The 21,195-nt window shown below is 40.3% G+C and overlaps 1 protein-coding gene across 3 annotated transcripts; it reads right to left on the minus strand.

Moving 5' to 3' along the window:
* On the minus strand, window positions 1–21,013 carry UBLCP1 (ubiquitin like domain containing CTD phosphatase 1). 3 transcript variants are annotated; one of them, XM_048488019.1, is made up of 11 exons: window positions 20,937–21,013; window positions 19,312–19,491; window positions 15,831–15,922; window positions 13,555–13,640; window positions 13,359–13,474; window positions 12,071–12,169; window positions 11,361–11,398; window positions 9,348–9,446; window positions 8,076–8,192; window positions 3,264–3,391; window positions 1–983 (listed from the first exon to the last, which is right to left on the minus strand). In XM_048488019.1, the coding sequence occupies exons 2-11, from the start codon at window positions 19,463–19,465 to the stop codon at window positions 956–958; spliced, it is 957 nt and encodes a 318-aa protein (XP_048343976.1). In that variant the 5' UTR covers window positions 19,466–19,491; window positions 20,937–21,013; the 3' UTR covers window positions 1–955. The 3 variants fall into 3 exon arrangements, with proteins under 3 accessions (XP_048343976.1, XP_048343977.1, XP_048343978.1); XM_048488020.1 differs by having other exon boundaries at window positions 20,875–20,972; XM_048488021.1 differs by lacking the exon at window positions 20,937–21,013 and adding an exon at window positions 20,547–20,796.
* Window positions 21,014–21,195: the final 182 nt, after the last annotated feature.

Genomic DNA, 21,195 nt, shown 5'->3' on the forward strand with positions numbered 1-21,195 from the left:
TTTTAAGAAAAGGCATTTATTATTAGCACACCTGCTATAGTTCCTTAAGAATAATATATGCAGTCTTTATCTGAAAGGGGGCGTCTGCTCTCAAATACAAGAATGGCATGACGAGGGGCTGTCAAATCCTGTGAGACAACAGTCACATCAAACTTCCATGGGACAGGCTGAAGCAGCTCAAGTGATCGTTTCTGAACAGCTGTGGCTGAACACTGCCATTCAAAAAGGCTGCAGCCTCACAAAATTAAGAACAGAACAACTAATGTTCATGCTTTAAGGAATTAGTACTCTGCTCTCCTCAGGCTTAAATCTTTCTCTAACCAGAAGTATTTTTGTAAAAAAGGAATACTTTTCAACAAAGCATTGTTATTTTCTTTTTTAAAAAAATCTTCCTATCCTCAGTCATACACGATCCAAGTTTTGTCATCAAGATCTACACACTAAGGTGCTTTTGCCCTCTAGGGAGGCTTTCTCCCATAAATCTGTCTTGCACAAAGGAACATTTGACATACTAATACATAATTAGACAGAATACAGTTCATAGACTTAAATACCATAACAGGGGAGGGAAGCAATTTCTATCTCCAAGAATGGCAAAATGGGTCCACAGTAAACTTTTGGGTTTCTCCAGAGGGTTTTTTTTTTTTGGTCTGAACTCCCCCTCCCCCACATACACACACACACACATTTCAGAATAGTGTGGCTTTAAATCTTGGGAATACTATAGTAGCAGTACGGACTGTATTATTTTAAATGGTAACACCAGAGAAAAACACAAGAAGAGCAATTGTTTTCCTTTTCCACTGTTTGCTGTATTCTTCAGACAGTGCAAATCGATAGTAAGACCATGTGTAAAGAGTCACTCTGGTGGCTAAGTCAGTGTCCAGCACTATTTATTCTAGCTTACACAGGAGGAAAGGTCAAAAGAGCTCTACATTCTGCTTCACAATTAAAGCTATTGGCCTTGCCTCTTTGAAAGGTACCTAGAGAAAAAGACAAATAGATCAGATATATGTGTAACATATAATAAAAAAACATAAAACAGGTATTTATAACAAGTCCTTCTCTATTGCAAATGTTTAATACAAATCAGTACTAAAACAATATTTTCTCTACCCCAAAGTTGAATGTCAAAAAGTTTTTAAGGAGCAACACAATATAATAATCTGGCAAGACAAACAGAAATTCAAATTAACCTGTCATTTGTTGTCAAGCCCAACAAGTTAAATAACCTTTATAAAAGTTTCAGGACCCATACCTTTGAGAAGTCAAAACATGTGCATTTTGAAACCCAAATTTAAATATAGGAGTGACAGCTTGTAATCCCATCTGAGTCTCCTTACCGGAGAGAAAGGGGAGATATAAATCCAAACTCCTCCTCTTCTTTGCAGAGTTACTTCAGTCTAAGCCCATTCATTTCAATCAGCTTAGATGGGAGTAACTCTGCAAAGGATTGCACTGTTAGTGATACAGGATTGCACTGTTAGTGATACAGCTAATTTAAGAAATAAGGATTTAGCCAATTCTATAGAATGTTGCTGTCTAGAAACAGCTAAATAAAATCAGGCTAAGCTACTAGATCCAGTTGTCATCTTCCACATGAAGTGCCTTTGTCCAACTTTGACAGTTCTGGCCTTCCTTGGAGAAGTGTTACCTGAACACATCTATTCCACTACATAATCTTGAGGACCATTCAGACCACAGATGTAAGACTAACTGGTAAGGATATGGGGAGAAACACATCTTGCTAGTACTTAAAAAGTCCTACTAGCAACCTTGTAATTCTAAGACGCAACTGAATGTTCTGGTTCTCATGTTTAAAGCCCTAAATGGTTCAGGACCTGAGTCTCTTAAGGACCACTTGCAGCCCCATCCAGAGGGGCCTGGTGGACAAGGATGGGGTTGCTTTGGCACCACCCTGCCTCCTCCAAAGACTTTCCCATGGTGCAGGAAGCACCCCCAAAGTAAAACAAGAAAAACAAAATCCCAAAACTTCCCCGTAGAGAAGAATAGAGATATGCCACAAAAATTGTGGGGCGTCTCTGCTAGTGCATGGGGCCCACCTGGGCAGTGGAAGCTGACTAAGGCTGGCCCCACCCCCTGGCCATGCTGGCGTAGTATTCTGCAGCAGCGGCTTCCAGGTCGGGCATCACAGAACCCCCCCAGGGCCCGGCTGCTGGGGTAAGTACCCCCCCTCTGCCAGCGATTTGCCCCTTACACTAGCAGGGTGAGTACCCACACCAGCACAGAGGTGCACCAGTTCCAGAGGGGGATCCCCCCCTAGACTGAACTGCCCTTCACATAGGAACCAGCCTAGTTTTGCTTGCAGAGAACTAACGTGTTTATATTTTGACATGCCATGAATATGCTAATAAATATAATGTTATGTGCTAACAAATTTACAAATGAGGCATTTTACATGGTTAAAGCAGTAAAATGGTTTTGGTTTGACAGGACAGTTTTGAATACATTTTAATTTTCCTCCAAAATAGGGAGAAAAGAGGTTTTTCAGGGTTTCAAAATTTCTGCACAGTACATTAATATTTTAAGTCTACAATCATCAACAAACTCAGATCTCAGCCAATTGGAGGGTTATGGGGAATTAAATAAGAAGCTTGCAACCAAATGTTTCATCTACCAAGGAAAAGGGGTGTTACAGCCCAGAATGGTCCACAGATTTCATGTGGTCAACCAGAAACAGAAAAAGTAGGCAGAAACACAATTCTCAAGAAAAAAATGTCTTTAATGGTCACTCCTTTCCTGTTAAACTAAAAACACCAGCATGCATTTTTATCAAGTCAGCTGCAGTCAAATATCAAGCAAGAAGTTAAGACTGCCAAGCCACGTACAGCACACATGCAGCTGGCAGAACTGGAGAGATGCAGAGCATCACAGCCTGAGTCAGCAAAAAGCGTTAGTCATTAAATGTCATCAATAGATGCCACCAAGGTCACTCTTCCTATTACAACTATATTCAGAGAAAAACTCTACTTGTACATGTTTTGGTTGCAATTTTATGGTGATCTAACAACATCATTCCCTCCCCCCCAACGCAAATAAAAAAACAAAATACTACTAAATTGGCATTTGAAGAACATGTTTCGGTTTCCTAAATGCCAAAGCTGCAGATCAATCAATTTGGCAATAGATGCACATCGCCTGCCCCTCTGATGTCCTGACATCAATTCTGATTGGGCCAGAAGGCAGGGAAGGCTGACATTGCCATAATACAGTACCGGGCCAGAACCAACATTAATCCTTACCTTTCCCAGTGCTTGTGGTTCAGCTCTAAAAAGTCATCTAATTTTGCTATTTCCTTGAGGTATTGAGTAAGTTTTACAAGCTCCTTATCTTTATCTCTGTTTAAATGCGCCTTCATGAAGGGCTTTATCTGTTAAGACAGAACACAGGCATGAATGACTTGCATTTTTAGAAAGCATGTACAAAATTTAACACTGTAGCATTGCAACCTTTGCTGTCTGAACCTAGGACTAAAGCAGCTATTACTACCACCAAAATCCAGTCTAACACCAGGAACTAAATAGTTCTGTCTTGCCAGGCAACCGCCACCCTTCCCTTCCAGCAGCAATCTCCAATGCTGCAATCTCTACTATTTCTGTGTGCACAAGGTAACAGGCAAAGGGACATTATCAGTTCCAGCAACTGAGCTCAAAAGCAGCACTAATTTCAAAAGCCGTATTTCTCCTTTGCTGTAGGAGTCTTACTCCTGAAGCTGAATTTGCAAGTGTTTTGTTTGTGCTGAATTGTTCAATTTGTGGGGAGCAGGGGAGCATAGGAAACTGTTATTTTATATTTGTAGAACAAACTTTAATATAAGGGTCATTGTTCAGTATTAACAACCACAGCCAAATGCCATTAATTTTTTATTTACAAAATTTGTATCAACCCTTTCAGCTCAGTCAAGACCACCAAGGCATCTAACAATTAAGTGTAGGATACGAACGCATCATAAAATGAGGTAAAAAGCAAATTAAAATACATACATAACAGAGAAACATCACTTTAAAAACACACTGAGGAAACACCAAGCAAAACAAAAAAGTCTTCACCTGCTGGCCAAAGTCAGTGATAGAAAGAGACAGATAAATACCCCCTGTGGAGGGAGATCCACAATCTCAGCACCATAGCCAAAAAGGCCTTGTCTCAGGTTGCCACCTATCTAACCTCAGAAGGCAAGGGCACCTGAAGCAGAACTCAGAAGACTATCACAGCAGCTGGGTTCATGTGGGAGTAGTAGGAGGTCCTTAAGGTATGATGGCCTCAGACCACATAGAGCTTTAAAGGTCAACACCAGCACCTTGCATTGGGCCCAGAAACAGTAAATAAATATAGGCCCAGGTTGGACTGATACAGTCTCTATAATCTATGGCAGTTAACATCCTTGCTGCAGCATTCTGTACCAAATGAATGTTGAAACACTTTTCAAGAGCAGTCCCATGTCGAACTCATTACACTAATCTGATCTACAGGTAACCAGAACATGCACCATAGTGGCCAGATCTTTGCCGGTCAGGGAAAACAGCAGCTGGCTAACCAGTTCAAGCTGGTAAAAGGCACTCCTGGTCACAGTTGCCACCTGCTTATCCAGGAGTAGAACCGGGTCCAGCAGCTATGGATTTGGTCTTTCAGGAGGAGTGCAATTCCATTAAGAAAAGGAGTCATCCTCAGATCCCAGATCAAGCCTTCAGTTCACCAGTAGCAATTCCACCTTGCCATGATCAAACTTCAGTTTATTAACCTACAAAACTCTGGCAGTAGCTGAGTGTCATCTACATATTGGTGACAGCACTGCCCAAATCTTCAGATGACCTCACCCTGTGGTTTTATGTAGATTTTGAAGAGCATGGAGGACACGATGGAACTACAGCTCCACACAGGCCAGAGGCCAAGGAGCTGAGCAGTAATTCTCCAATCCCACCTTCTGAAATCTGCCAAGTAGGCCAAAACCACTATAAGACAGTTCCTTCCAGTCCCAACTCCAAAGGGCTCCCATAGCCAAAAGTAAAGCAAACCATTTTTATACCTGCCTTTCCCCTGCAACCGGGTGCTTCAGAGCAGTCTAACAACCCACCAACCAGGGGATAGTAATCCCATTGCCTAATCCACTTTTCTGAGCACTTTCTTTTTCTTCTTTCTCACCCCCTCCCCCACCTGCTGCTAGTTCTTCCTACTCAACCTACGATAATTAGCACTGTACTATGTTTCTATAAAGTGGCACTGGTAGTGGATGCGTCCATCCCTTCTAATGTTACTGTTGAGTCCCAGAACACAGCTCTGCAACTTGGGAGATTATGCACTCAGCAATTTTTCTTCCAGCTTTGGAACTAAAGTCTCTCGTTTCAGAAGGCAGGGGGAAAGCACCCTGCAGGCACCATTCATAATTCAACCTGCATGGAGCTGTCAGTTGCCGTCTCACCAGATAAACCAGACGTGCTTGGTCAACTGGAAATTATTTTTTCCTTACCTCATATGGTCAAACCAGTGAGCAGTGGAGCCCTATGCTTGTGACTAGCCCACAAAGTGTATGGTAAATTTGAAAACTAAAACTTAGTCAATACATACTTATTTAGAAAAAAAAATTATGCTGCCTGCCCATATAATCTGTCCAAGGTAATTTACAAAGTAAAATGTAACATAAAATATAAAAAGTAGTTCATCAAAACACAGCCTTAAAAAAGCCAGCCAAGCATAAAAACAAATAATTGAGCAACTTAAGTATTTTCAGGCTAAAAGACCCTACATAAATACAGCTAAAGATCAGGCATTAACTAATGATTTGGATAAACAGGAAGATTTGGGTCTGGCACCTAAAAGAGCCAAGTCAGTCACCAGGCAAGGCTCAAGGGACCAGATATTCCATAGCCAAGTTACCATGACTGAAAAGCCCCACCTCTCCATTCACCTCACCTAAGAAGGTGGGAACATAGACTGTGAGGAAGATTTTGGTTTATTTTGCATGCAGAAATTCCCAAGTTAACATTTAGCATCTTCTCTTTAATTTAAGGGCTTTTCAAATGAGAGGGTGGGAAAAGTCTCCAGCCTGAGAAGTTGGGACAATATAAGAATATGAGGCAGAGTATAAGGACAGTGTAACATGAGCTTCATTTGCTTTTGTTCAGCTGTAACCCAACACCATCTTCTTTGACAGACAGTAGAGTCCAGTACAGTCTGCCATCTGAAATCCTTTAAACTGGAGATGGCAGGGGCTGAACTAGGACTTCCCATGTTCTGCTCCCAATCAAATACATTATTTCAGTTTTTGGTTTACAGATCCTTCTAAATCTGTGACGTTAAGCTGATATTTTCTTTTATGAGAAAATTACTGTGCAAACTTAAGTTCTATGAAAACCCAAAATACACTGACAAGAGAACTGTTATAGTCTTTGTTTCAGTCATCTCTGAGGGTGACTATGTCCTTCTGAGAGTCTTATAAAACTCATTCCATGCACTCCTTGTCACATTTATCAAAAGCTTGCGGACAATAAGCTAATTCGGCATGGAATGGTTTATTAAATTCTGTTGCCTTTGGTAGAACATCTGATCTCAATTCCTTCTACGGCAACATTGCTCATCAATAGTCACCTCCAATTTGTCTCGCTGTCAATAAAATCTGAGCTGTAGCACACCAGCTCTGTTTTCCCACAGGGAGGCAACGATACTCTTCTGTCAACAAGGCACTCCATCACATCTCTATCCAGATGAGCAGTATTTTAAGGCATTTTGTGCTCAAAACTGAATAGGCTTTACAGAGAGCAATGCTAGTACCATGAGAGTCAGCTATCTCTTCAGGGACAGTGACGTGGGCAGAATGAAGCCACTAAAAGTTAACTTTGTTGACAACCATTTTATAACTTGTGTAGACTGTACATTAGCTTCATTCAAACCAAATATCTTCCCTATTCTGTGAAAGATTTGACAGAAATCTCCCATACGTCCCAACAGAACTGCCACCAATTTCATTACAGCAAAAATAGCCTGCATTCTGCTTCTACCCCCTACCTCTGTATTTCAAATGAAAGCAATGGAAGGTATGAAAGACAGCAACTACAGCATAGTGACCAATAAACCTGGTCCTGAAATCTGCCATGAGCTTTGGGGGTTGCAGGTAAAAGAACTGTTTGCCTAATCTGCAATACAGGGATAAAATTATGGAACTATACTATTACTAAGTACTAACCAAGGATTACTAATGCAACACATGTAAACAGCTTTGAACATGCAAGATTGTATGCATGCAGCTTGTCATCACTTTATCTTATTCTCTCTGCCCAAGAATGCTTTACATTCCCAGTGCATCTTGAGATACCAGGCATCTCAATGCCGTTCAAATTTAATAAGTGTGGTCTTCAACTAGCAGTAATACATAAGATGGAAAACACTATATACAATAAAACATTAATCACACTAACACAAAATTCACAAAGTAAAAAAATAACCACAATAAAATACAACCCTTGGTCCTGGATGCAAGAAACTTAGATTTGAATAGCAAGTCATGATGTTCTTGAGCAAATCACTTTTTCAGCCTAACCTACATCAGATTCGGTATAAAGTAAAAAAAATGCTTCCCTGTAGGAAGGGCAGGAGAAATAAGTGTTACACAACAATCAATATTTGGCATCACCTTGTTAAATCACTGGATTAAGATGTACTGTTTAAAGAAAAATGTAGCCCACTGCTAATCCAAAAGTCAAAATAAGCACACGTTGTTGGGCCTGCCAGTTCTGTATAAGAAGGTGAGGGGAGGGGGGTGGAGGTCAACATGCGTAATAGGAAAGTTCCTTTGCTTAAGCCTGGGATTCCTTCTGGCTATATTATGTTAGGAGAGTGAGATGCACAGCACTAGTCATGCTAGCATGAAGTGCCTTGCCATCCAGCTAGTAAAAATGCAAATTGGATCAAAGGTTTACATAGTTTCATTTTCCCTCTTCAGCTGATATTTTCCACATTTTGGATGTAGCCCTTACACTAGTAAAGTCATTTAGCAGTTTACAACCTAGTGCAGCTTGTGTCCTTTACACAGTTTGTATCTCCCCAACAGTGTTAAAAATTACCTTAAGTCCATTTTGGGGATTCATCAGAAAATTTCGTCCGATGTCATCAAACATGATTGTATTTTTCTTATTGTAAAACTCTGAAAATTTGCCCCATATAACACCCAAAGGTTTCACCTGCAGAAGGAATATTGGAGAAATTCCTCAGTAAACCTGTTATTTATATGCTACTTTCATTCTGCAAAGTTATTTAACGTTTCTCTCATTCAGGCCTCAAAGCAATCCATTTCACAAACATTTTTTTCTTTTTTAATGTTTGTATCCAACCTTTCCCCAGGAAATTCAGGACAGCAAACATGTATGAGGCAATTCCATTTTCCCCTTGCCATCTCATGACGTAGATCAGACTGAGAGAAAATCCTTACCTGAGTCTGCCCAGTTCAAGTCCCAGTCTCTAATCACGTGTTCCCAACCTGCCCAGAACCACATCAATATTTTATTCAGATGTGTATGCATTTTAAATCATGTCTTTCATTCATTTGTGCAAGTGGCAACTTTAGCGTCTATTCACGTTTATTCTGCAAAAATCAGAGGCAACTACTGAATTTGTTTACTACGGGGAAGCATAAAACCCATTAACCACTGAAACCACTAAAAAGAGCCTATTTCAGGGGGAAACTATGATACATAATTTGAATTGAAGAACAGTGATTTTGGAAGTTACAGGAGGTATGAAGCAGCAGAATATCTCTCTCGTTTTCCCTGAACATTCCATATTAGTTATTTAGTGGTTTGTTACTTTGTATGATTATTTTAACATGTTGTAAACCAGTGGTTCTCAACCTGGGAGTCGGGATCCCTTTGGGGGTCGAACGACCCTTTCACAGGGGTCGCCTAAGACTCTCTGCATCAGTGTTCTCCATCTGTAAAATGGATAAATGTTAGGGTTGGGGGTCACCACAACATGAGGAACTGTATTAAAGGGTCGCAGCGTTAGGAAGGTTGAGAACCACTGTTGTAAACTGTTCTGAGCCCATGTAAGTAGGGGTCTAAAAACTGAATAAATAATAAAATAAATAATCCTCTGAAGATGCCAGCCACAGATGCAGGCAAAACGTCAGGAGAAAATGCTACTGGAACACGGCCATACAGCCCAGAAACCGCACAACACCCCAGTGATTCCGGCTGTGAAAGCCTTCGACAATACAAAATAGTAAAATGTTACAGGGGAGGCTGACCTTCTGAACTCCTTCCACTTCCTAACTTGTCAAACGTAAAGGATGGATTTTGAAACTTGCAAACATAGCCATGTTTAGAAAAAAAAATTCTTACATCAATTAATCCTCGCCTTGGAGTATGCACAGTTATCATGGCAGCACTATCCAACATGAAGGTTATCTTGTAGTTTGCATTGGTGCTCACTCCCAGTTCCTGCATTGTAAAGACAACTGATGATATTTCACACAACGGCTATTTCAATGGCTGTGATTTACAAACCTTTCATAATTTGCTGATCAAATCACAAGCAGTAAAGCCATGCTAAAAATGGAGGGTTGCTTCTCTCTCAGAGGAGAATCTTTATTACAGAAGCAGGGCTACATTTAAAAGCTAAGAGTCCACACTGGCCATGCAAGAATAAACTGTTTTATGGAAAAGACAAGTTTGGCTCCGACTCATCATCTGGGGTCATGTTCTTCTGGCAAGAAGGGCAAGAGGCCACAGGAGAGGACTGCAATTTTGTCACCCAGACAGAACCAACTGAACCAACTGTCCTAATAAACCATCAAATAAAAATGCAGCCACTATAGCAGGGGTCCCCAAACCTTTTGAGCCTGCAGACACCCTGTGAGTTCTGGGGATGGGTGCAACCACAAAAATGGCTGCCACAGAAGGCAGAACCAGCTACAAAATGTCAAGGGAGATTATGCATAACTCTAATAGTAACACCATTTTGCTTGAAGAAACTCTGTACGGCAAGATGTATTTTTAAATGTAACAAATATTTTCCTGCATATACATAGTCACCTTATCTTCATTTATGCAGTGAAGATCTTTGTGCTGTGGTGGCAGCTATTGTGAAGCAACATTTTAAAAACCTGCATAGCCATGGCCTGTCATAAGCCCCACCTGGTCCCACCCACTTTTTGAACACACTTTAAAGGCACCAAGAAACATGCTGGCAGCCATCACAATACCCACAGGAACCACATTAGGAACCTGCACTAGACGGTACTCTGGATTTTATTATTTTCCTTTTCTTTTGTGTTACATTCAAGCACAGAACACATTAAAAATTAGTAACCCTAGAATGAGAATTCAAAAGATCAAAAGAAGTTGATCCTAACATTAGCTTTGGCTGTTTCAGCAAACAGCCTGCTGAAGGTAGACAAACCATTTCAAAGGATGGTGGTGAAGAAAATAACTGCATGGTTAAACACTCCTGTATTTCTCACTCTCACTTTTTACATAAATTATTTCTAAAATGTAACACTAAGATTGCCAGATATAATGTTGTTTACAACAATATGGAGTTTAGACCTCCCCCTCAAATAATAGAAGCAGTGCCTATAGCTTTAAGAATCCAGAGTCCTCCCTGGTGACTGCTGGGCAACCACATCGTATTACCAGCTTTCAAACACCTACTTTTGTGATTAAAAAGTAGGGGAGGGGCATGGCCCTTATCAGGACTGTTCTGGCCTTTGAGGGAGATCTCAGCATGGCCAGGCCTACCAAAAACCATCAAGAACACTTGCTACCACCAGACTTGCTGACTCAACCTGGCCACTACTTCCCACTATTCAACAGCATCCTCCCTATAAAAGTCAGTTTCAGACAAGCAACTGAGAGATGTAGGTTCAAATCACTACTCCACTGTACACTGACTGGGTGATCTTGGGCCAGTTACACATTTTCAGCTTCACCTATCCTCAAAACAGAGTTGTTGTGAGGATAAAATGGAGGAGAGGAGAATTTTGGTCCCCTTGTGATAGAAGGCAAGGTATAGATAAAACAATAAATATCGCTGAAGATCAGGGACAAATAAAAGGCAGTTTGTTGGACTGGAAGCCAAAAAAGAAAGCAGGGAAAGACGGGGATATGGAGGTTACTAGGAGAAGGGGAAGAGAAAACAGCCCGGGGAAAGGGAAATAGGGGAAAATGAAGTGCCCCCACAAGTCTTTGTGGGTTTCCCACCATACAACGGAGCTGTCATGATTGAAAGATTACAGCTAACTTTGAGGAGAGAGCCACTTAAACAACATACTAATACTCAGGGAACCTGGATTTCACACATACAGGCATACCAATCACTAGCAGAAGTACAGATGTGCACACAAACAGAATTACCTTCATTTTAGCTTCAATCCACTTCATATTAGTAGCAGCTAAAAGAAAAAGACAGACTTTTCAAGCAAATGAAATGAACAATGATTAAAACAGTTTTTAACCAAGATCATATTTAGGGTGTAAAGTGAGAACCAGTGTGATATAGTGGTTAACAGTATCAGACAAGTATCTGGGAGACCTGGGTTCAAATCTCCACTTGTGCCATGGAAGCTTGCTGTGTCAGCATGGGCCAGTTACACATTCCCAGTCTAACCAACTTCGCAGGGTTGTTGTGAGGATAAAATAGAGGAGAACAACGTAAGCCACTTTGGGTACCCACTGAAGAGAAAGGCAGGGTACAAATGAATTAAGTCAACTAATAAAACTATGTCATGAACTGTAGGCTCTGAAGGAACCTATTTTTTCCAATCACAGTACTTACACCACTGAGAACTGTGTTTTATCAAGCCTTTACAGACAATGTTCTTATTTCCATTTAACTAGGGATCCTGTGCTAATTGTCCAACAGGACCTAAATCTTTAAAACACCTTGCTTTCACAACTGAGAAACGAACAGGTTACTCAAGGTATTGAATGTGCTAGAAAGATTTTGCATCAAGCACTGCACAGTACAACAAAGATGCTCAGTCTAGTCTTCAGCAGGTTGCTATACTTCAAATGACAACAGTAACCCAATAAAAACTATTTAGTCTGCAAAATAAACAACTTACACCAAATAACAATATCGTAGTCTTCATACGCAGATGTCAGGAACTCATGCAAGTATGGCCTCATCAGTTCAACTCCAGTTTCTGCACACGACCTATGGTCTGAGAAGACAGGCAGCAGATTTACTTATTTTTTTCTTTACTTGTGTCCTGGCACAAGCCAATGCCTCTACCCAAAGGAGCTCAAGAACCAACTCACAAGTTCCTAGAATTTGGGGAGGAGGAGAGTTGTTTTTTACATAGCTAATACCTACAGTGCCCTGCAAATGAGACTGAGATTGAATACTTTTTTAAACTATATATTTCTTTCTTTTTCTTTTTTTGTAGCAAAACCAAGATCAAACACACAAGTTTTTGATCTTGGCCATAGGCCAATCTCCTCATACACAAACATAATAATATTAAAACCAACAAAAAAAACCCCTGTATATACCAATATAGCTAAAAAGAACTTAATTGCACTGATACAAATATCCCTGTCAAATAATAAAACATACCATTATTACACCATAAGTAGCCTAATTCTTTTTGCGGCATGGGCAAAAAGTGCTACTCGGTTGGAAATGTATGGATCTCCATCAGACAATAGACAAGTCAATTTCCCAGTGATGTCAATATCCACTACAATTGGAAGAAGTCCTTATGTTATCATAAAGAGGGCACTCCAAAACATAATGCAGAATGTCTTCATCTGCCTCACTACCACAAATGCATCTATGGTTAAATACTGGAACATTACTACATCGTGTGCTATACACTGCCGTTGGTACAGGCTAGTAAATGCTATTTTGAAAATATAAGTTCACTGATTCTCTAAATATGGCAACTTAATATGGTCTTTCTTAAAAAATTTAAAGAAGCAGCAACTTTGGACTGATTAATTCGATCTCTATTAATGCATCCATCTGAAAGATCCAGTCCCTCAAATACGTTCCCTGGCTATCACTGTTAAGAACATCATCTGGTATGTAATAGCGTGTTTGAGTTGAAGTAAGATATTCTGAACGAGATTTCTCTTGGACCAGATTCACCATCAAACTTTGATGACACAAAGAATTTGGATAGTTGATAGCTGTTTACTCTCATATTTTAAAATGTGGGTGTCTGCATGTGATCTTATGGAGGGCAATCCTAATTCTGCTCTCATAATGGTTATAGGTGATCTCTTAGGAAGACCCAAAATTCTTCTCAGAAAAGTATCATACAACACAATTTTAAAGGGGTTTTCAGGGCTGGGGAACATGACCATGCAGGGTATATATAGTTTTTGAAAAAGATACACACTACTCACCAAATAGGGTGTAGTCAACATCCAGAACCAATAATTTCTTCCCTTCCCTTGGAGGATTCAGTATTTCCACTTTGTACTCTTTAACTCTGCGAGAGATTTTTAGTAGATTCTCTTCCCTAAGCACAAATAATTTAAACAGAATGTAGGTATAAAAAGCTTTATATAAAATTTATTTTTCTAAGTAGTTACAACTCACCTGTTCTCCACTTCAACAACTTCCTCTTCAATGTCAAAATCATTGACCACATCTTCATTATCTGGGGGTGGCCCAAGGACATCTTCCTACAGGAAAGGGTTTGGTTGTTTTGTTTTGTTTTAAAAGGAAGAATGAAAAGAAACTTGTTTTCTACTCAGGATGTTGTATAGAAAAAAATTATTCACAAAAAATTACTCATTTTCCCCCCAAATACTGTTTCTAATGAAGGCATTCTCTCACTTAGCAGCAATATTCATAAACAAACTGTATCTTAGCGGATAAAACAGTACCTTTGGTTACTTTTTAAAAGGAACAATTAAATAAATTGATAAGACATAAACACAAACATGTCTGAGCGTTAAGTGCAGTCAAATTGCTTCTGACTCATGGCGACTATGAGTCGATCTCCTCTAAAATGTCTTATTGTGAACAGCCTTGTTCGGGTCTTGCAAACTGAGGGCCATGGCAAAGTCAATCCATATCATTTTGGATCTTCCCCGTTTCTTGCTGTCTTTAACTTTCCCTAGCATTATTGTCTCTTCCAGTGACCCTTGTCATCTCTTAATGGAATCAAAACATGAAAGCCTCAGTTCAGTCATTTTAGCTTCTAGGGGCTGTCAGGTTTGATTTGATCTAGAACGCATTTGTTTGTCTTTTTGGCTGTCCACTGCATCCATAGAATTATCCTCCAACACCACATTTCAAAGGAAGCACCTTTCTTCCTTTCAGCTTTCTCCACTGTCCAACTTCCACTCCCATACACAATAATGGGGAGTGCAGTGGCATGAATTAGCTTAATCTTGGTAGCCAGTGACACACCCATATACTTCAGAATTTTTTCTAGCTCCTTCATGGTTGCCCTTCCCAGTCTCAAACCTCCTTCTAATTTCTTGGCTGCAGTCTCCTTTTTGCTTAATGATGGAGCCAAGGAACAGAAAATCTTGACCAACTTCAGTTTCCTCATTGTCCAACTTAAAGTTGAGTAATTCCTCTGTAGTCACTACTTTCATCTTCTTGGTGTTTAGCTGTAGTCTTACTTTGGCACTTTCTGCTTTAACTTCCAAATCTTCACTATTCTCTGCAAGTAATGTAGTATCATTGCACACAAACATGGGAAAGAGGAAATCATTTAAGAAGGGGCATAACCAAAAAAGCAAAGGGTAGAAGGAAGAGACATTAAGTGATTTTAGATAACTTTTATCTGTGAAGACAAGCTGTTATCGTGAGGTTATGAGGAATAATTATTTGGCTACAAGATCATACAGTGGTAAATGGTTTGGGGCAAGGGAAGATTTGAATGAGAGAATTGTTAGGAGAACAGGAATTATATAGAATGAAAAATATAGTAAAGGGCAATTGTTTAGAATTCTAGATGTTTATAAATGTATGTGTACTGCAAAATAATCAATGTTTAAAAAGCATCCTTGTCTTCAAGAAATAAATGAGGAATGGGTTGCAGAGAGAGGTATCTAAAATACGGGGATTTGCCTGAAATGAGAGGGGCTTTTAAAATGTCTGAGCTCAGAAGAACAGTACATCCTATGCAGAATTACTCCCAGATTCACTGATTTCAATAGGCTTAGACTGCTGTAACTTAGCACAGCATTGCTGTGTTACTGGTCATATGAAATACGCTCTTCTCTGCCTCAACCCAGCATCTGCAATAAGTGGATAATGCTTCTATGTACCTTACAACGCTGTTATAAAGACTTATCACAAATTAACATGTATGAAATGTCCTGAATACAGAAAGTACTACATAGGGGATTATTAATACTGTCGTTATTAGTCTGTGGTCAGCCTATGGGATATGCCAGGGAATAAATTAAAATAATTACCTCTTGATTTCCAAACAACATATTTCAACATACACCATGGGTTGGACCCAGTCAGCTCTGCAACCGGTGAAAAGGGGAGGAGGGGCTCCCTCTGACCACCCAAAACAACGCTACGCTGGAGATGATGGGATCTGCATGGATAAAAACCATGTAGGATGGGGGCTGTGGTAAAAAGGAAAATTGGGCAGGATTAAGTGAAAAAGCTGGCTGGATCCAACTCCATATATACACCCTTCATTATGAACAAACTTCCCCTTGAATTAAAATTGATCACATACATTAATTACACTGCAGGCTCTCATTTATGGATATAAAAGCAGACCCTTCAGTCATTAGTGAGCAACAGAGTATTGATTGCCCCCCTAATCACCACAGTTCTCCCCTACCATTAGTTAGAACACAACCAAAATTCCTTTTATATTTAAAGAAATGTTTTACCAAGCTTTCTTCACGTGTCCCCATCATCATAATTTTAGTATTTGGTTTCAGTTTTAGTGTTCCAAGCTTAACATCATTCTCCGCTGGCTTGCCTGTAGAATAAACAGATCACAGCTTCCTCAGTGAAAATACGCAATTTCCTCAGCTGGCATTCTTTTTTTTTTTTTAACCTGCAACGTGCAATCTCTTCAAAACCTGCATAATGACTTAGTAACCTAATAACCAACTGTAACCAGGGAACACTTTATTTTCTCTTACACAGCTTGGCTATTTATCTAGTTACACTTACAGCCCACCTTTCCTTCCCAAAAGCTGAACTGTGTATATATACCAATGTATAATCAAGAAGAAAGCCATCGAATCATTAGTTAAAACAGCAAAACATAGAACCAGCTGGCTAAAACCATTTTAAAAATTTACAGTTAAACCAACAAAGCAAATCAGGTTCAAACTAAACAAAAAATAATCAGACCTCTTCAGAATAGAACTGGGTTTTCTCAAAACTAACAGGGAAGGCTTCTAACCGGCCATCCCATAGGGACAGGACAATACACTTTGCTTGGGCAAAAGCAGATCTCGTGCTTCAAACAAAAGGTTCAGAGAGCAAGAACAGTTGGAAAAGGTATAACTAGCACATGGGAAAGATGGCCTTCAGGTGCACAGGGCCCATGAAGGGTTTTAAACATAGCAACCTTAAACTGATCCTAGACACAGATAGGCAAAACTCTATCTGGACCAGCTGCAATATATTCAAACCATCCTGCTGTCATTAGAAGGCATGTTCCCTCATTTTAAAGCAAGTGAAGTTTGTCTTTAAGGGCAGCCCTATAGTAAACCAACTTCAAGTTTACAATAGCATCAGTCAAGATGGCCAGAACAACTACATGAATTGCCCTGGCAAGACAAGGTGGCACTCTTAACAGTTATATCAAGCCATGCCAACTTTACTTTTTCAGTGAGGTTATTAGACGCCTTCAACTGAAATACCTTCAGAATATAATGGAAAGATACTAGACTCCTAAAAACAGTTACTTATGAGAACTGGCTGCATTAATTCGTTTGCAATTACAGAAATTAAGAAATTATTGGGCTTGCATTATCTTTCCCCTTCACCACAAAGAGCCCAAACTGAATATTTGCTGGTTTGCAAGAAACTACTATACCCTTTCACACCAAAAGATTTGCTTGCACAAATAGTCCCTTAGTGTTAGGGGCTGGGGGAGGGTTGGAGGGGGCTTGAGAGGGCTGGTGCCAGGCCCAGCTTGGTATTTGTGGAAGGGGAGGGTTGGAAGGGGCTTGGGAGGGCTGGTTCTGGGCCTAGCAGGACAGCTGGTTCTGGGCCTAGCAGGACCTGCCGGGCCTGGTGTTTGGGGCAGGGAAGGGTTGGAGGGGGCTTGGGAGGGCTGGTGCTGGACCCGGCTTGGTTTTGGGGGCAGGGAGTGTTGGAGGGGGGAGAAAGTGGCAGCAGATGAATTCACAGTTCCACTTAGTGGAAAGGGTATTGCTGTTATTGGAAAGGATATACCGCATATACTCATGTATAAGTCAACCCACATATAAGTCGAGGCACCTACCGGTAATTTTACCACAAAAAACTGGGAAAACTTATAGACTCGCGTATAAGTCGAGGTTGGGAAATGCAGCAGCTACTGGTAAATTTCAAAAATAAAAATAGATACCAATAAAATTACATTAATTCAGGCATCAGTAGGTTAAATGTTTTTGAATATTTATTTCAAAGAAAAACAGTAAACTAGCTCTTTAAGCCCTGATTCTCCCTTTAAATCCACTCACAAGGGGAGGGGTGATTTAAAGGGAGAATCTGGGGAAAATTTGAAGGTGCCTGTCAGGTGAGGAATGTTTATGTTAGCAGTACCAACATGTCAGAGTATCTTTAGGAGACCCTCCAGATGATACCACCCAGGTTTGGTGAAGTTTGGTTCAGGGGGTCCAAAGTTATGGACCCTCAAAATGTAGCCCCATCTACTATTAGCTCCCATTGGAAACAATGGGGGATGGAGCACCCCTTTTGGGGGTCCATAACTTTGGACCCCCTGAACCAAACTTCACCAAACCTGGCTGGTATTATCAGGAGTGTCACCTGATGATACCCTGAAATTTTGGTGCCGCTAGCCTAAAAACTGCGCCCCCTGGCGGCCGACAAAATAAAAACCCTAAAATATTTTTTAAAATACACCTTACTCATGCATAAGTCGAGGGCGGCTTTTTCAGCACAAAAAAATGTGCTGAAAAAATCAACTTATATGCGAGTATATACGGTAGCTGTTGAAACATTTAATCTGGGTATTCAACAAAATGCAACCAGTTTCTTACCTAGAGCTGGGGTTCCGAACCAGATTTACAGTGCAATCCTATGCAAAGTTACTCCAATCTAAATCCACTGAAATAAATGGGCATAGACTAGAGTAACTCTCCTTAGGACTGAACCATTAAAATCCCAGTCTGTAGGGAGGAAATAAATAGAAATATGCTAAAATACCCAACTCTAGATGACACAACACATGTCATGTTATGGTTTTTTCAAACCAGAAAGTCTTTGTATGTGATGGAAGGACAGAGAAAGAACACCAAAGAACACTGGGTCATGTTCAGAACAAACAAGCAGCATGTGATGTCTGAAAGCAGCAATCCACCACAAATACTTAAGAGATTCAGCCAAAGTTGGTAATTTCAACCAGGTCCCAAAGAGTAGCTCAGGCACATACAAGGGCCTCTGCTTACCCCATAGATTTCTAGCCTTTTCCTTTCATCAGCTGGCAATGCCCTATTACACAACATATTAAAACTATCTGCAGCAAAAGTCGTTAATTAAAATATGAACTTCACAAGATCCTGGGGCTCTCAGAAATAATTTCAGAGTTCTCTGGATGCTTTTTTTGTTTTTTAGGGTCACCTTCAGTAATTTAAAATAAGAGTGGGTATTAGGTTGATTACAGTGCACTACTGAACCACTGCAATGTCTAATAAACCATTTAATGCCTGATTATTATGGAAATCTGGAAAGACTGCTAGACTCAGTGGATTTTGACCTGACCATGAAGACACAAGTTCTTAAGCAAAGACAATATTGTCAGGAACACAACACGACTTGTATTCTAACTACTGAGAGACCTTTGCTTTGCAAGTGATAACATATTGGCAGAAACTGGATTTTAATTAAGGAAAGTACTTCACCTACGTTTTTCCCACCCTTTGAACCCATCCTTAAGAGATGGGCACATCAGCTTCCATTGCAGAAAAACAAGTGAAGTAGGATTCAAATAACGTAATCTATGTTCTTAGCTTGAAATAGCTCTTTATACAGGTGTCATGTAACCCCCATTAATAATTGATTAGAGCATCAATAAGTTAGACTAATTTGTTAATATTAAAAGGTGTGACTTTGCAATGCAAATCTGGCTGCTAACTTGACTGGCACATATGCAATCTCAACGAACAAGATTTATTTCTTTTTAGTTACCTTTCACTTTTAGTCCAAGAAGCTTTTGACGCTCTGGCAGCACTCCAGTAAGTCCCTTGAGAGACTGCTTGAGATCTAACACTGTGTCTTCTTCCGATAAGGTTGTTATCAAGAATTCTTGCCCACCCCATTTTATAATAAGAGAGACAGCCATCTTTGTAACATATGCGCAAAACAAACCTATGAAGAAAGATACAGTGACATAACAATTTTAGAATTCTAATGCTTCAAAATTTGCTGGGAAAGCAATCTGGATACTACATGTACTAAAGAACACAATAGTCTATGACCAACCATACAAATTTAGAAAACACTCCAGAGAGTCCCTTAAATGATAGAGAACAAGAACATTGCAGGCTAAAGGCAGTGAAAAGAACAGCACTTTGTGTTTAGTAGGGTTATAGTCTCCAAGAGTCTTTAATAATGCTTCCTCAGTTTAGGGTGCAGACCAGTTACAATACCTGGACAGCAGTACCCAGCTAAAATAACAGCATAATGAGATGGTCAAAGCATGCCTCATGGCAGCTAGCTTAATTAATATTGCAAGATCCCTCTTATTCCAAATTCACATACAAAATAATTAACCCTATTAAATCGAAGAATCATAGTTAAGAAAATAAGCTTTTACCAACAAAGCATATACTACTTTTACCAACAAAAATATCAGAAATAGACAACCATTTACAACCTAGACTTATCAGATGTTACAAATTCCTTCAGTGAACACTGGTCTCCCTGATCTTTTGGCTAAATGAGTCTGCTCAGGATTACTACATGCTAAATACAATTCAAGAACATCCAAATTTTTTTTGCTTTTTGCTATTCATGCCTTTTTAGTCGGGCGTTACAGCACAGGAAACTTTAATCCAGATATAGTACAATTACCACCTGAGTAAAATACAAGGGCCATTCATTTTAGGAGGGGTGCAGTAAATGTCCAACCTAATAGCACATTTGATGGAAATGTCTTGAAATAACCATCACCATTATGTGAACAGGAAAACCTCTCATGTAAAAGTACTCCTGGAATTCTAGTGTTAAAGATATGGCCTCTTATTTCAGAACATCCTTACTTCCAAGTATACAGGACTGAACTTTAACAATCCTGACACAGTAACTTTACCTTTAAAAACAACATAGGAAGTAGGCCTCTACCAGGTGTACGTTTCACTACATGCAGTGGAGGTGATAGAGACAGCCACACCAAGTAGGATTTTACTTTCTGTACAACTCACCCTCATAAAGTACATAATATAGTACAGTTTTCTCTTTGAATCCTGCCTTCAAGACTGCAATATAAACATGTAGAGACCAATCCTATGTACCTTTACACCAAAGCAAACCCAGTGAATTAAAGGAACTCCCAATTTAATCTGCATAAAAATGCAGCTGTGAGGATAAACCTTTCTCAGAGCCCTAGCCCTAACCACTCTGCCAGCGGGCCTATGAGGTACAGGTTCATTACGGCACTCTTTGCCCTGGACGATCTAAGATGAACTGGGGTGAGGAGAAGAACCCCACTCTACAAGGATAACAGTCCCAGCAGCTACAGCCCCCACATACAAGCAGGCAGGCAGCACGCCCCGTGCTTCGCCCGGGATGGAGAGCAATAACCCCACTCTCACCCTCCACGAGAGACGCGGGAGCCAGCCGCACCGGAACTGGAACCCCACCGCTCCGGAAGCAGTAAGCAATGTTCCCGGATGCAGCGGTAACAGCGCTAGCAGACTTGCATAGCCCTGGGTCAATGTAAATGAATGTAAACAAATGCACGCACACCCACGTTCCCAGCGGCAAACAAGAACCGGTTACCCGGATGGAGGGGTGGCTCAGCTGGTACCTCTATTGTTGTCTGGGCAACGGCGCGGAAGAGTTCACCTCTTG

Source organism: Sphaerodactylus townsendi, linkage group LG03, assembly GCF_021028975.2.
Source record: "Sphaerodactylus townsendi isolate TG3544 linkage group LG03, MPM_Stown_v2.3, whole genome shotgun sequence".
NCBI classification, from domain to species: domain Eukaryota; kingdom Metazoa; phylum Chordata; class Lepidosauria; order Squamata; family Sphaerodactylidae; genus Sphaerodactylus; species Sphaerodactylus townsendi.

Coding starts and splice junctions, on each gene's coding strand:
- UBLCP1 (XM_048488019.1), bottom strand. CDS start 19,465: ATGGCTGTCTCTCTTATTATAAAATGGGGTGGGCAAGAATTCTTGATA. Junction 8,193..9,347: donor CAAGGCGAGGATTAATTGAT/GTAAGAATTTTT, acceptor TTCCTTCTGCAG/GTGAAACCTTTGGGTGTTAT. Junction 3,392..8,075: donor ATCCCCAAAATGGACTTAAG/GTAATTTTTAAC, acceptor CTGTCTTAACAG/ATAAAGCCCTTCATGAAGGC.